At 42.2% G+C, this 13573-nt stretch overlaps 2 protein-coding genes across 3 annotated transcripts; both read left to right on the top strand.

Annotated features, from left to right (window-relative positions):
* The first annotated feature begins 903 nt into the window (after window positions 1-903).
* Window positions 904-5343, top strand: fdx2 (ferredoxin 2). Its single transcript, XM_035398071.1, has 5 exons — window positions 904-1122; window positions 1493-1544; window positions 1630-1736; window positions 1984-2071; window positions 2358-5343. The coding sequence occupies exons 1-5, from the start codon at window positions 936-938 to the stop codon at window positions 2512-2514; spliced, it is 591 nt and encodes a 196-aa protein (XP_035253962.1). The 5' UTR covers window positions 904-935; the 3' UTR covers window positions 2515-5343.
* A 139-nt stretch (window positions 5344-5482) lies between these two features.
* Window positions 5483-12028, top strand: zglp1 (zinc finger GATA like protein 1). Of its 2 annotated transcripts, none has more exons than XM_035398051.1 (5): window positions 5483-6113; window positions 7653-9034; window positions 9845-9957; window positions 10434-10557; window positions 11350-12028. In XM_035398051.1, exons 2-5 carry the CDS (start codon window positions 7665-7667, stop codon window positions 11483-11485), a joined length of 1743 nt encoding a protein of 580 aa, XP_035253942.1. In that variant the 5' UTR covers window positions 5483-6113; window positions 7653-7664; the 3' UTR covers window positions 11486-12028. The 2 variants fall into 2 exon arrangements, with proteins under 2 accessions (XP_035253942.1, XP_035253950.1); XM_035398059.1 differs by having other exon boundaries at window positions 5485-6113; window positions 10464-10557.
* The last annotated feature ends 1545 nt before the right edge of the window (window positions 12029-13573 follow it).

Here is a 13573-nt window from a genome sequence, read left to right as displayed (position 1 = left end):
CGACACTTATCAGAGGGACTTCTCAGCCTATTCCAAGCCGAGGAGAGAGCTGATCAAGAGGCACAGCACACACCCAACACCTACATTAAAAAAAAATACATATTTGCAGATGTGCAACCTGTAAGTCCTTCCACTGCTGCTTTGGCTGATCCAGAGACCCGTGAACGTGTTCTTTAGCCACCTACCTGTCCACCTGCAGCAGACGTTTTGAGAAGACACTAAAGCAGGGGTGCTGACCTCTCCAGTGATGGTCTGCATGGCGGTTTTTGTCCCGACCAACTTTTGACATATCAATCAATCGCGCATTTAATTAAAATCAAACATTTCTACTTCAATGGCTCCATCTGCTGGCACAAAGGTGAATACCATTTTACGTTGCCTGACGGTACACGTAAAGCGGTCATTAAGGCTGTGTTGGCCTGAAAACTTCAAAACCAAGAATATACATTTTATTATGACGCCTAACGCAGATTGGACACGAGAACACTACAGTTGTGCGCAGAGACTACTACCTATCTGCATCGGTCACCAAAAATTTTTTCAAATATTTCTCTCTGTATTCGGAACGTGGAACGGTGCCGACGACCTACTGTATTGGCATCTGTTTGTCCTGCACTATTTAATAAATGCACCTGTCGGCGTATCCAGAAATGCGTTTTATTTTTCTCAACAAATTACCGCAGCTTTCCATGGTCTCTGTCCGCGAATCGCATTTCCCGAATATCTTCCGAATATCATTGGTAAAGTTCGAGAAGAAACAAGATAGTATGCAGCACATTAGCCTCTGCATGTCCAAACAGGGTAGTCGAGGTTGGATAAACCAAAAACGGAGTATTTGCCTACTATTTGATAACACCGTACTTGATGAGGTAACTACAGTGTCTCTGATTGGGTTTTTGCTATTTTTTTCGCCACCACGTGATCAAAACACTGTCATGGCGGCCTCCGCTGTACTCAGGACAAGCATGGGACTGACTTTGTCGCTTTGTCGAGTTAACCCAAGGTGTAATCTTTGCAAAATCCACATTTTAACAAGATGTAGGTACGGTCTCACGGAGTCACTAAAGATGCGTACAAATATCCGTTCTTGGACAATGAGCAGGAGCATTCATACGTCCAACGGTGAGTGTTTTAAAGCATACGATACTTGGCAATTGCGAAAGAAACTGTAGCAGTTACTAAATACGCAAAAAAGATGGAAAATATCACTTGTCATATTCTGCAATGCCGCTCTGATACAATGCCCGAATGGCAAGTACCTCCTACCAGTGAATTTAAATGAAAATCATTTTATAGCAATGTGAAATTTCAGTGTTGTGTAAGGTCGTTATAAAACATACGTAGATGGTTGTGTAAGATGCAGTCTTATGGGAAAAGACAGCGCTCGCGACAAAATGAATCCGATGAGAAACTGCGGTTACGTATTAGTGAAGAAAGGGGATTGCTGACTTGTTAGTTGGGTCTTCAAGTGTTTTTCGCCGACTGTCTCTAGGTTTGTATCACAGCAAAAGCGAGAGGATAGATGAAGAGGACGAAGCTGATGTGTGAGTTACTTCTTCATTACTGTAATTGCGTAATATGAGACGTTTCCCAGGGATTTATAGTGTATTTTGTCTGGCACGCTTCTAGGGTGAACGTGGTGTATACAGACCGATCGGGAAAGCGAATCCCAGTTAAGGCCAGAGTCGGAGACAACATACTGTACTTGGCTCACAAGCATGGAATTGAGTTAGAAGGTGAGAACTGACCGTCTTACGGGGGGAAACACCGCTACCGTTTGAATCACTGCAGTTTTACCATCGCTCAATTCTGACAGCTCATTGTATAGATTTTACGCAAGTATGTCCACGTTTTCCATTTCACTGGTTTTTGAGAGTCGGGACAAAACAGGTCCTGCAGTCTGCGGAGGGGTCTTGTTTGTGCTAAAGATGAAGAATTTTACAAAAACAATTTTACGTGTGTAAAATGTCTCTCCCTGCTCAGGAGCCTGTGAAGCCTCACTAGCCTGCTCCACGTGCCACGTATATGTGCATCAAGATTACCTTGATAAGCTGCCTGAACCGCTGGAAAGGTAATGGGCGTGTGGTCATTCGTATCGTATTGTATGGTTAAAGAAGTGACCCTTAGCTACTTCAACTTGGTCTTTTTTTTCTGCCACACCTTTGTCCCCTGCCAGTCTCAATTTATATTTGAACGGTATGACAGTTACACTGACTTTGTACATACACAATTGTAGGAAAACTACTATAGCAATTAAAGAGCACCATGAAAGGTTCTGCTAATGCATGACAGGACGCCATCCGCTGCGTGCTGTTCACTGTTGCCGTAATGCTTATGAAAAATTACCGGATTCACAGGGAGGACGACATGCTGGACATGGCCCCCATGCTGCAGGAGAACTCTCGGCTGGGCTGTCAGATCATTCTGACCCGCGAGATGGACGGCCTTGAGGTGACTCTTCCCAAGATCACCCGAAATTTCTACGTGGACGGCCACGTGCCCGCGCCGCACTGAGGAGGGGATGCCGAAAGGGAGCGGCGGCGGCGGCGTCTGAAATTTGGGTGCGGAAGATGGGGAGTACGGTGTTCTGGAGCACGAAGGTCCTGCATCTTCCAGGGGGGACACAGACCCTCACTGGCGGCTGCTGTAGAGCCGACAAGGGGAAAACTTGGGTTATACATTCCTGAAGTTTACCTTGGGTATACATCTGTTTTTCATGTCTGAGGCAGGGCAACGCTACATAGTTCCTGTTTTGAAGAGGTGATCATTAAAGGTCATTAATGGTTGCTTGCTGAAAAATGTACCCGTTGCCATACAGAAGTCTGGAATTAAGGAGCTGGACTGCTGGCAAGGCTTGGTTCTGAAGTGTAGCACTGCTATCATGTGCTTGAATCTGAATTACGGAGATAAACGTTTAACTCTTTAAATAGGTGGAACATGAAAAATTAAAAAGGGAAATCGGCAAAGAAAATATATTTTTGCAACCTAAATTGGACTAAAGTTATCTGGCAAACGGCATTTCAAAATTAAACCCAACTAAACTGAAGTAATGAAGCTCAGACATACCAAGTAAAATCTTTGCACTTTGCTCCGAGACTCATAAATACTTGGTACGTCCAACCATATCCACTGCCTTGGATACATTTTTCAGTGAGCAATCTAGTTTCCTTAAATGGAACATTCCATGTTACAGCCAAGCACCATACGCACAAAATGAACACTGACCATGTTTACATATTTATAATATTCCAGATACATTGTTCTACTTGAATTTCCAAAGATTTAAGGTTATATTGGGGATAAAATAAATCAGATTTCTAATCATGATATGTCTAAATATAGGAATACTTATTTCATAAGATGCTGTTTATTTAAAAATTTGGGATTCTTGGCATATAGAGATTAGTATGCATGTCCATCACAGATAATGTTTTGTGATGCATGCAATGCTAGTGATAGATTTCAAGCTCTTTGAAGAGATGGGCAGATTTTGTACAAGACTGAAATTTTAAATTCAATGCATTTCTGTAACTGCTCCCCATACCAGAGAAACATTTTTACATTGCCATTAATTCCAAAATAGTCCAGTAAATAGCAGTTATGAAGTATGCTGGCATTAAACGGCGAATTGGGAATATAAATTGAATTTATTTTCAAAGTGCAGCTGGATTTTAGAATATCTCCTGCATGCAAACATGGTCACATTGCAATACTGTGTCTTAGTGTATGAGCTGAGCTCCTGTCTTAATTGCAGCCTCAGCAACATATCAACTTGACATTTCTTGCTGCTTTCAAACACTAGATCTGAGGATTGTCAGTTTTTATTTTTATTTAGTCTAGTTCTAGGTGCTGCAGCCCTCCTACACTTATAGTAGAGAAGCTGCAGAGCTCACCTTCAAGACAGGAGTAAATCTTTGCCATTACTACTTTTACAATGTCGTGAGGGCAGAAGGGAAGCCTTTAAGGTTGTTAGCCTAAACACGGTCAATTCTCTGACTGGTTATGATGTGGAAAGGGGAGGCCTTGTGTGTCCTATGGCAGTGGATCCCAACCTCGGCCCTGGAGTACCCCTGTGTATACTGGTTTGGGTTCCAAGCACAAATGTAATTCCAGAATTATAACAAGTTGTTAATTTTTCTTAATTATGTGCTCTTCGTGTTTAGAGGGTTTTTTTACCGTCTTCTACCACATTATGTCATAAATAGCTGAGCATTCCATGAAGAATAAAATTCCCATGTCCATACTGTGCTTCTTGTGCTACATTGCAAACAATTACATTAAAGGGTAAATTATTTTTAACAGATCAAATTAAAGACTGAGGTGAGTCAATAGACTTCTAATTGGGCAAAGTGTGGACACCTGGCCACTAAAACTAGCCATCTGGAAGATGATGAAGAATTAAGACAAAGCAAATGATAACAAGCCAAACCTGCATTGTATCAATAAATTTCAGGAAGTTAAACATGTTTTGCTATATGTTCAGGGGTCTATTGATTAATCTCAGTCTTTCAATTGGTCCAAAAAGTGTGTTACCTCTTCTATGTAATTGGTTGCAATAAAGCACAACATGAACATGGGAACTTTATTGTTCATGGCTATTTCTGACATGTGGCTTAATGATCCCTCTAAACATGAAAAGCACCTAATTAAGAAAAATGAACTTGTTCAAATTCTGGCATTGCAATTGTGGTTGGAACGAAAACCAGCATACACAGGGGGTAACTCCAGGACTGAGGTTGGGAACCACTGTCCTATGGCACGAATATCACAGCTCACAGGTGATGTGCAAAGGGCATTACTTCTTTTGTAAAATTGGAATTCAATTTTATTACGAGCTGGACTTCAGAAAGCCATTGAATCCAGTGGGGGCTGGACTGGATGCTGCTACCCCCAAAGGTTAAAAAGGCACATAAGTCAAGCAACTTCAAACTTGGGACCATCTTCTCACTCTTGGATATCCAACTCCTCTACTGGCTGTAACTAATCACCCCAGCACGCACAGCTTCAAAGACACTGTGATCCAGTATTAGTACGTCAAGGAATTTCAAGTGAATCCACCTTTGGATTGCATTAGTATTACTTTTTCCTTCGAAAGGAATGTCCATAGCTATTTTAAATTGCGTTGGTTGTTGAGAATGGTTATACACGGTTACCTGGATTGATGCCGAACTGATTTGCCTATACACAGGCTTCACTTAAATGTACTGTATCAACCATAATGCACAAATGTCAATGCATTATGTACGCAAATGCCATATTCACACCTTGGTGCATTTAAGAAATAAAATTGTTGGAAATCTTAAACGACTTCTTTAATCAAAGTTGTATCCATGAGGTCGTCACGACAGTGCTACAGTAAATGCTCACGAGTTTGATAATGAAAGGAATAGGCTTAGGCTAAAGACACCCATAACTTGCAACTTGTTTTCGCGAGTAAGGAAAACCCGGTCGAGAAGTAGTTGCCCTTTTTTCACGGAAAACTAATGAGACCTTTTGTGACTGGTTGGAATCTCGTTATTCCCGAAATAGTGGGTTGATTTTCTCCACGAAAAGCTAAATGCATACAAAACTCAGTCTAGTTCACAAAAGCTTTAATTCGATGTAAGTGTAATTACCTATAGTAGGCCTATAACATGAAGCAAAAAAAAAAAAAAAGTGGAGGGAACTTTTGCAGACTAACCTGGCTATTTGCAAAGTCCTTGAACCTTCTTTAGCATCAGTGCTAAACGAAGTCAATAAAACCGATTTAAACGGAAATGCAAGGCTGCATTATGAACAGCGAATCATCAGTAGCATACAATTAATCGGCATGGTGCATCTTTAGAAACCTAGAAGTTTCATTTTAGTGAGGACTCCAGCAACCAATTAAGACGACTGCTATTGCAAAAAGTTTGGGAACGACTTCGATTGAAAGTTTTATGCTGTGCATTTCCGCGCGTTTCCCCTACGTCATACACAGATTGTTAACTACAATTTGGGACACCTGTTGACCGTTGAATTAGCCAATTCTGCTTAATGTTGTAACACTTACCTGTACATTTGCTTTTTGTACACTTGCATCACAAACTTTAGTTGATCACCCTCGTTGAAAAGTGGCCAACTACGATCTGGTGGTAAGTAGACTACACTGCCTTCATTGAATGTTACATTTTGTGATCTACATAGCCTGGTTGCCCAATAATAAAATCACCAGGAAAAATAACGTTTGAAATAACCCAGATAATCTAGCCTAGATATTTTTCGTCTTATTTTTCACGAACTCAATAAATCGCATAATCAACGTGATACGCGATTGTTGCAAATCAGAAACACATTTTCTGTTATTCGACAGTTCAATAATATATAAACTTTGCACAAGCATAATGTTAACCACAGAATCTGTACTCACCAGTGTTCTAGCTGGGACAGCGTGGAAGTGATCACTCCGATTAACTGGGAAATGATTACATTAGGTTGCCATTTCCTAGAAATACGGACATCCATGTAAAAAATGACAAAATACAACCGACAGGCTTTGTTATCTCTATCCACCCAAAACAACAGCAGCGATGTTAACAAGCTGATTTCAAGTTGCGCGCTTTTTGGCTGCGCATTAGTCAGGTGAAAGGTGGGGGACGCTATTTTGTGATCAGACCCAGGGAGCACTTGTACGAGAGTTGGCTGGCAACGTTATCTTAAATCTGCTAGGATTAGGCCTATAACTAGGTGTTAGACAGCTGTGTTCTGTAACTCGCTAGCCACGTGGCTAATACCATTTGTCATTGGTTGGCTGTCCGTTTGCTGACTAGAGGTAGCATACGGCCAGGACACTCAGAGGCTACACCTTAAAATACCGGGGATGGATTATGACATAATGGGGAGGGTAAATATGAATTTCAGCATGAGAAAAAAAACTATACTCTCCTGGCCTATTGTAATTATGTTATTAAAGTATCGGACTCGCATTAAGTGTGTTAAAAATAACGTTCCAAAATTTGACCATGAAGCTGTAAGACTTCCCTGCATCATGTGTTGTTGGATGTTGAGATCCGCTGGCAGGTCAACGCCTCGAGACATACACGTCCACGCGCTCTCTGTCTGTGGCGGAGCTCGAGATTTGTTGGTGATCACAGTGACACATTCCGCCGTGGAAAGGAATTGTTACATTTTTTCCGGAGATATTCGATACAACGAAGCGGGTTTGTATCTTGTTTTCAACTGTGTGTCATTGACTAGTTATATTTTACTTATCATTTATACTTTGTAACCATAAATGTCTGAGTTACACATGTAACTATGTATTTGTAGTTGTCAGAGATATGATGGTTTTCCTTACGCTCAGACAAATAAAAATGAAAGTAGTTTAGCCGACCGAAGTAGCCTACACTATCCCTCGTATTTCACATACAGGCTAGGTCTTCATATATGGTAAATATTTGGGATTGTCGTTTGTTTCGTCCGACACTACCGTAGTTACCCTACCAGAGATTTAAATATACGAAATAGTGTACCTATACATCAGAAAGTTCCATAATTTTGTTGTACTTTTATTTTATATAATCGTGTCCTATACTTGTATAACTTACTTAGAATAAGTTACTGTGGGATGCCAGAAGCACCTGAAGAATAAGAAGGGAAACCAAGTTAATTTTATTTCCATTGCAATTGAACAGGTGCGGAAAAAAATGAGCGTAGGCTCAGGAATCCCAGTGGCCCTCACCCAGGGGAACAGAGAGGAGCTTTATGTCAAGGACCCTCCGGTGCCCCAGTCCGCCATTTTATACCTCCTCCAGGAAGCCACCAAGCTTGCATTGCCTGAAGCCAGACTGGACAGCCCCAATTCCATGGTTATGGATGGGATTTGGTCTGGGGAAGGGAGTGAACAGCACAAGCTATGCCCTTCTCCATCAGGCTCTGCCTCGGCCAGGTACTTCGGTCACCGCGGCGATAATTACACAGATCCCCGGCGCAGCTTCAAAGGCTCCTTCTCCCTCCTGCCAACTCCGCCAGGCAGCAGCCCGTGGGAGGTCATGAGTCTGATCAACCTGCAGTGTGAGAGGCTTCTTCATCCGGAGGACGGGGAGGAAGACGAGGTTTATGAGGGCACGCCGTCTGCCACTGGGGAGTCAAAATCCAGACACGGCAGGGGGGCGTCATGTTTTAAGGAGGGTGACCCCAGCCCTGCTGTCCCACCGGATAATCGCGCAGGGAGGTTTGCTGAAGCTTTGGGCTCCTCTTCCAGAGAAAATAAAGCAGAAGATATTCTTGTTCAGGCACAGCTCACTTCAATTACAGATAGATGTGACAGTGCTATACATGCACATGGTCGAGGTGACCTGGCTAGTGGTTCATTTCAAATTGCAGGCTCAGAGTCAGGTGGCACACACTGTTTCAGAAGTCCTTCTGTAAGCAAAGGAAATGAGGATTGGCATCTACATGGAAGAAGGGAAATACCAATGTTGTCAAACCCGGATGGAAAAGGACAAGGTTTATGTGGCACTCATTGTGCACCTCAGCTGGAACCAGGCCTGAACTTACTTGGATCCGTCATCCATCAGGAAATTCAACAGCCTGAGTCCAGTTTCTCGGCTAATGCTGATGCATTGGTACGTTCACCCAGTGCCTTTCGCACCCCTACTCATCGAGCCAGCCGAGTTTCAGACCGAGGTGTGAATGCGGACAGCAACTCAAACGCGATTCCCTTTGTTGACCCTCCTCAAGATGTCCAACCTCAGAGTGGTCCCCGATCCGTGTCAAACAATTCAAACTGTCAACCTGCGGCACAGCACCCAGAGCCCCAGGAGAGGTTAGTAACCCGTCGGTCTGAGCTTCATGAAAGCTGTGTGGAAAATGTGGATGAAGAGCAACTGAAGCTCAAGGCCAATCGTCCCGCCTCTGACGCGCGATGGCAAGCCAGGAAGCCCAGGAAACAGAGCCACCCGACTCGAAGCGCCGACCTCTGTGACCCCACCTTCAAGGGCGTGACCTTCCGCATGCGCACAGAGCTCAGTGACAACAGAGACCAGTGCCGTCTGCTCATAACCTCAAACTACAGGTAACTTCTGAACCTACAGGTTCCTCCAGAACCTACAGGCTGTGACTAAGTAATACTAATGCACAACACTTGAGCAGAATATTTATACTTTTCTACCACTGTCATAGGGTCTCCCACCTGAACCCAATAGGCACCACAATAATGACCTCTGATTGGCAGAGGTCTAGAGACACAGGTGAATCGTTATGTTAAGTGACGGACGGAAGAATGGCCCCCTGTGTGCTTGGACATCAGGATAATTTGATAGTTGAGTGTCAGCGGATGTTACTGGAGGAGGGAATCACCTGAGAGTCTATGCCTGTATATGCAAGAACTTTTTTTTTTGACAAATCTACTTTTTGAAAAAACTGAAGGATTAACTCTGGTTCTACTGTCTCTGATGGAAATAACCTTTATAATACATATTTTTTTATATTGCCATAAAGATGCATATGCCATTTCTTTATGAACTTTTCTTATCCGCAAAGTAATTATTTCAAACTGTTTGAATATAGTTTTTCTGTAATTGTCCGTACAGACAAAGGTAAATCTGAGTAAGGCTTCATTCAAAGGACCAAGCGGGTGTCAGTTGGTTTGAAGAGATGAAATAATCTTCCGCTACATCTAGGAACCAAAGAAGGCACGGCTACTTTCGGCTGCACACATTTAATAAAATTCCGTGTTCGGTGCACTCATTATTAAGATGAGGATATGCCATGAGCTAATTCAATAGTGCTGTTCTGCGAAATGGAGTCCCAGCATTTCATATTAATCACAACTATGCAGTATGATGATGTGCCATTGAGTGATTGACAGCCCATGTACCCACAGTGCCGAGTTGCTGAAGAGCATCAGGAGGGTGAGGGGTGGCAGGTCACGGTCCCTCGCGAGCTCCCTGAAGACGAGCAGCTCGGAGGAAGACAGCGACTCCTCCAGCCTCCCCAGTGAGTACCGCTCACCTTCGGCACAAGCGGGCCCGCCAGTGAAGTGGGACTCCGGGGGTACCGGGGTGACCCCGGACAGCTTGAGGAGCAGAGAGGAGATTCGGACCGTTTCTCGGCTGGGCTCAGCATTGAGAACACAGATCATTGTAAAAAAAAAATGCTGCATCAGCAGCACCCGAAAGGATTACACTCTCGATACTGTTGATGTATAAGTTGTGTCAGATGGCCACGCACTTCAGGAATTTCTAGAGAAAAAAAAGTCAGAAAGGACATGTAAACGCACAGGCTAATAGGGTGTAATCTTAACCGTGTAATTCCAGTCCTTAGTTTTAGGACCCTGAAGGTACCGTATAAACTGCAAACTTAAAACTTTTGCAGTTGTGGTATTTTTCCGTGCTTGAAAATAGGGTGGAAAATACGAGGTAGTAGCAGTAATGAGCCCTGTTTCCACATTTCTAATTCCTTGTGTGGGCCAGTGTTTCTTTCAGCACTTCTGCCTCTTTCAGAGAATAAGAAGTGCGCCTCCTGCGATACGAGGAAGACTCCTCTGTGGAGAGATGCGGAGGACGGGACTCCACTGTGTAATGCCTGTGGAATTAGGTGAGTGATTGTGAAAAATTAATAATCTGGATTAAATTCATAACCTGGAGTTAAATGTGATAATTGTCAGATGTTTGATCGATCAGAAATGCTCAGCAGATTTGTATGGTCCACCTCTGCACTTCCGAATGCTGGTGTGTCCTGTCAGATTTCATGGCTTTTATTAAGATTGTAATATGTACTTTCTTGATTAATATTTCTAGGAAATGGAAGCTAGATTTAATGTGCTGTGATGCACTTTGTTCTTGTATGTAAGTAACACATTTAGGTATTTAACTATTAATGTGAATTATTTAGGCAAGTTATATTGCAATCGCATCAGCTCTGGAGAGAGGTCATCTAAGTGTGTCTGACTCTTTATGAAATGAATATGGTTGTGCATTTTTAAAGTTGTGATGCACTTTAAAGTGATTTGCTCTCCACATATTCACAGTCTGAATATTCACATATTCAGCCTGCCTGGGCAGCTTTATTTGTATGACATGCGTTCACTGGCAACAGACATGCATTGGAGGCTCCTGATTATGGACCTTAAGCATATTTCTAGAAAATAAGATGTTATGTCCTAGGGTGTGTTACCCTGTGTAAATTATGATGCACTAAACAGGCTTATTTTCCTCATATTGGTCTGAATTACATATATCCTGTTAATATAGATTTTTTAAATGTTTAAAAAAGACCTTTTTGTGTAGTAATTTTTCTAATGAGACTGATTGATTAATGATTAATGCTGGCTGGTGTCTTTGTGGCATGGTCATGACCTGCCACCCTGCTCTCTTCGCCCGTTCACAGGTATAAGAAGTACCGGGTCAGGTGTTTCCAGTGTTGGCATATCCCCAGGAAGGAGGGGAACACAGACTCAAAGTGCTTCCGGTGTGGGGACGCGCTGAGGCTGGTGACTTCTCAGCGCAAGCTCACTGGCTGGTGAAAAGGAGCAAGCCAGCTCTGCGCCGGTGTGATCTTCACCTTTATTATTTCAGTTTCTTGTTCTGGCGAGTGACCTTCAGCATTGCAAGTGCTGGTCGGCTTGCGTGTTCCGTTGACTACCGCAGGAGTTGCACTTTAAAAAAAAAAGAAAGGACTTGTGCGATGGGGCAGTCTAAACAATATTTGTCCAGTTGGTTATTATGCTCGGATACTGTTTTCCATGTAAGCCTGTACGCATTTTCCATATGCGTGGTGAGTTGTTTTGAGCTTCTAATGCTAGGCCTCAGGCCGCTTATGTATATCCTATATTGATATTAATTTGTTAAGAAAGATGTGTGTTTAGATGTTATTTCTTATGTAGTTTGTTATTGTGGTTCTTTTTTCTTTGTGCTTGGAGACAAACACAAGGCATTAACTGCTGCACTGTTTGTTCTTTGCCTTTATTGTTTTCATTTGTATGTCTTTGTTTTTTTGTTTTTTGCTGACTGCTGTAGCCAGAGTTCTGCTGTTCTGGTCTGAATTAAATTCAACCTTGAAAATCTTATTTAAGGCATGCTTACTCAATCCAACAACTGAAATCTAACATAAATACAGATTTCTCACGGGGGGGGGGGGGGGGGGGGGGGGGGGGGGTGTTGGGATGCATACCTGTGTCCCTGTGAGACCTATTTGAATTCAATTTGCACGTCTGGCGCTTCTGGTCTGTGCAACTTCCCTACAACAGAATGCAATGCCATTGTTGAAGAACTGATATTTGTCTGTAATACATGTTTCAGCCACACAGTGGCGAAGTTTCCTCCTCGTGATATATCCTTTTGTTTCACCCAGTAATATTGCCTATAAAATCTTTTTTTGTTCGATAGCTACATTATTTATAGTTTGTTAAAACTAAAAAAAAGTGCTATTAATATTTCTGCTGAGAAATTTAAATAAAAAAATAGCAATTATTTATAATATTAGTCATCCTTTCTAGATGAGTATTTCTTTCGCATTTATCCATTCTGAGGAGATGCTTCCTTTATGTTGGTTGCTCTGTTGTTGCTAATGAACTCTTGGGAACGAAAACAAGAAATAATAATACATGAAAAAATATTAATATATTAAAAGAAATACGGCTGTCTTTTATTGCAACGAAAAACAAAACAACAGGAATTCCTCGCCAGCAACACGCCGGACAATCTCATTGAATTGAATTCCAGTATTGTCCATTTTGATATTGAAACCATGCAACTTCTCTATTTTCTCGCCCGGTGGGGCTGTTTTCATTCAGAAGACGTGCGTGATACACATGGGAAATCATCTGCGGCGTTGCCTGCGCCGCAGCCCACCCACACCACCCCTGCCGTCCGCCCTGCCTTGGGGTATCGACGCGATTATAGGCAGGAAATGTGGGAATCCCCAACGAAGAGCTCAATCACTTAACACAAACAACCCTGGGCTCTGGTTAAAATGAATAATGCGGTCTTTCTCATCCCATTTCCTCCTTTCGGTCCTTTGAGCATATCCCTTCGTTCAGGATGGGAACTTCAGTCAATGGAATTCGTTCGTTTGTGTGTTTCCATGTTGCTGTCAAATATAGATTTAAACAAAGACTAACTAACTAAATAAATAAATAAATAAGAAAATAAAAATACTTTTAAAAAAATCTCCAGGAACGGGTGCAGCGCCGCCCAAGCTCCATGTTCAGTGTTTATGGCGAAATACACTGGCTATTTGGTACAACAGTTTCTTTCAATACAGCAGTAAACTGCACCCTCAGCCCGTGGGATGCTTTCAGTGTTATTTAGCGGACTCATTCTCTACAAGGAAATTATTTTATTTCGTATTTTATCCAAATAAAATCAAGGTATATTTTTTGCCCGAAGTTGTGTCGAATAACACATAAGCCTCCGGCTTAAAACTTTACGGCCTTTCTAACACTTTCAGCATTGCAATCGTTAAAAGGAAACATTGTTCATTTTGATCTTAAGTAGTTATCTGCTTATCTTATAATTATGTATGTTCTAAGCTGTTATTTCAATAGAGAAAAATGTAATATTAATGCAAAGTCCTAGGAAATTACGCCAACCTAATTAACAATAGCTAGGAT

The sequence above is a fragment of the Anguilla anguilla genome, chromosome 2 (assembly GCF_013347855.1).
Source record: "Anguilla anguilla isolate fAngAng1 chromosome 2, fAngAng1.pri, whole genome shotgun sequence".
In the NCBI taxonomy this organism is placed as follows: Eukaryota; Metazoa; Chordata; class Actinopteri; order Anguilliformes; family Anguillidae; genus Anguilla; species Anguilla anguilla.
This window is presented reverse-complemented; position numbering and strand designations above follow the sequence as displayed.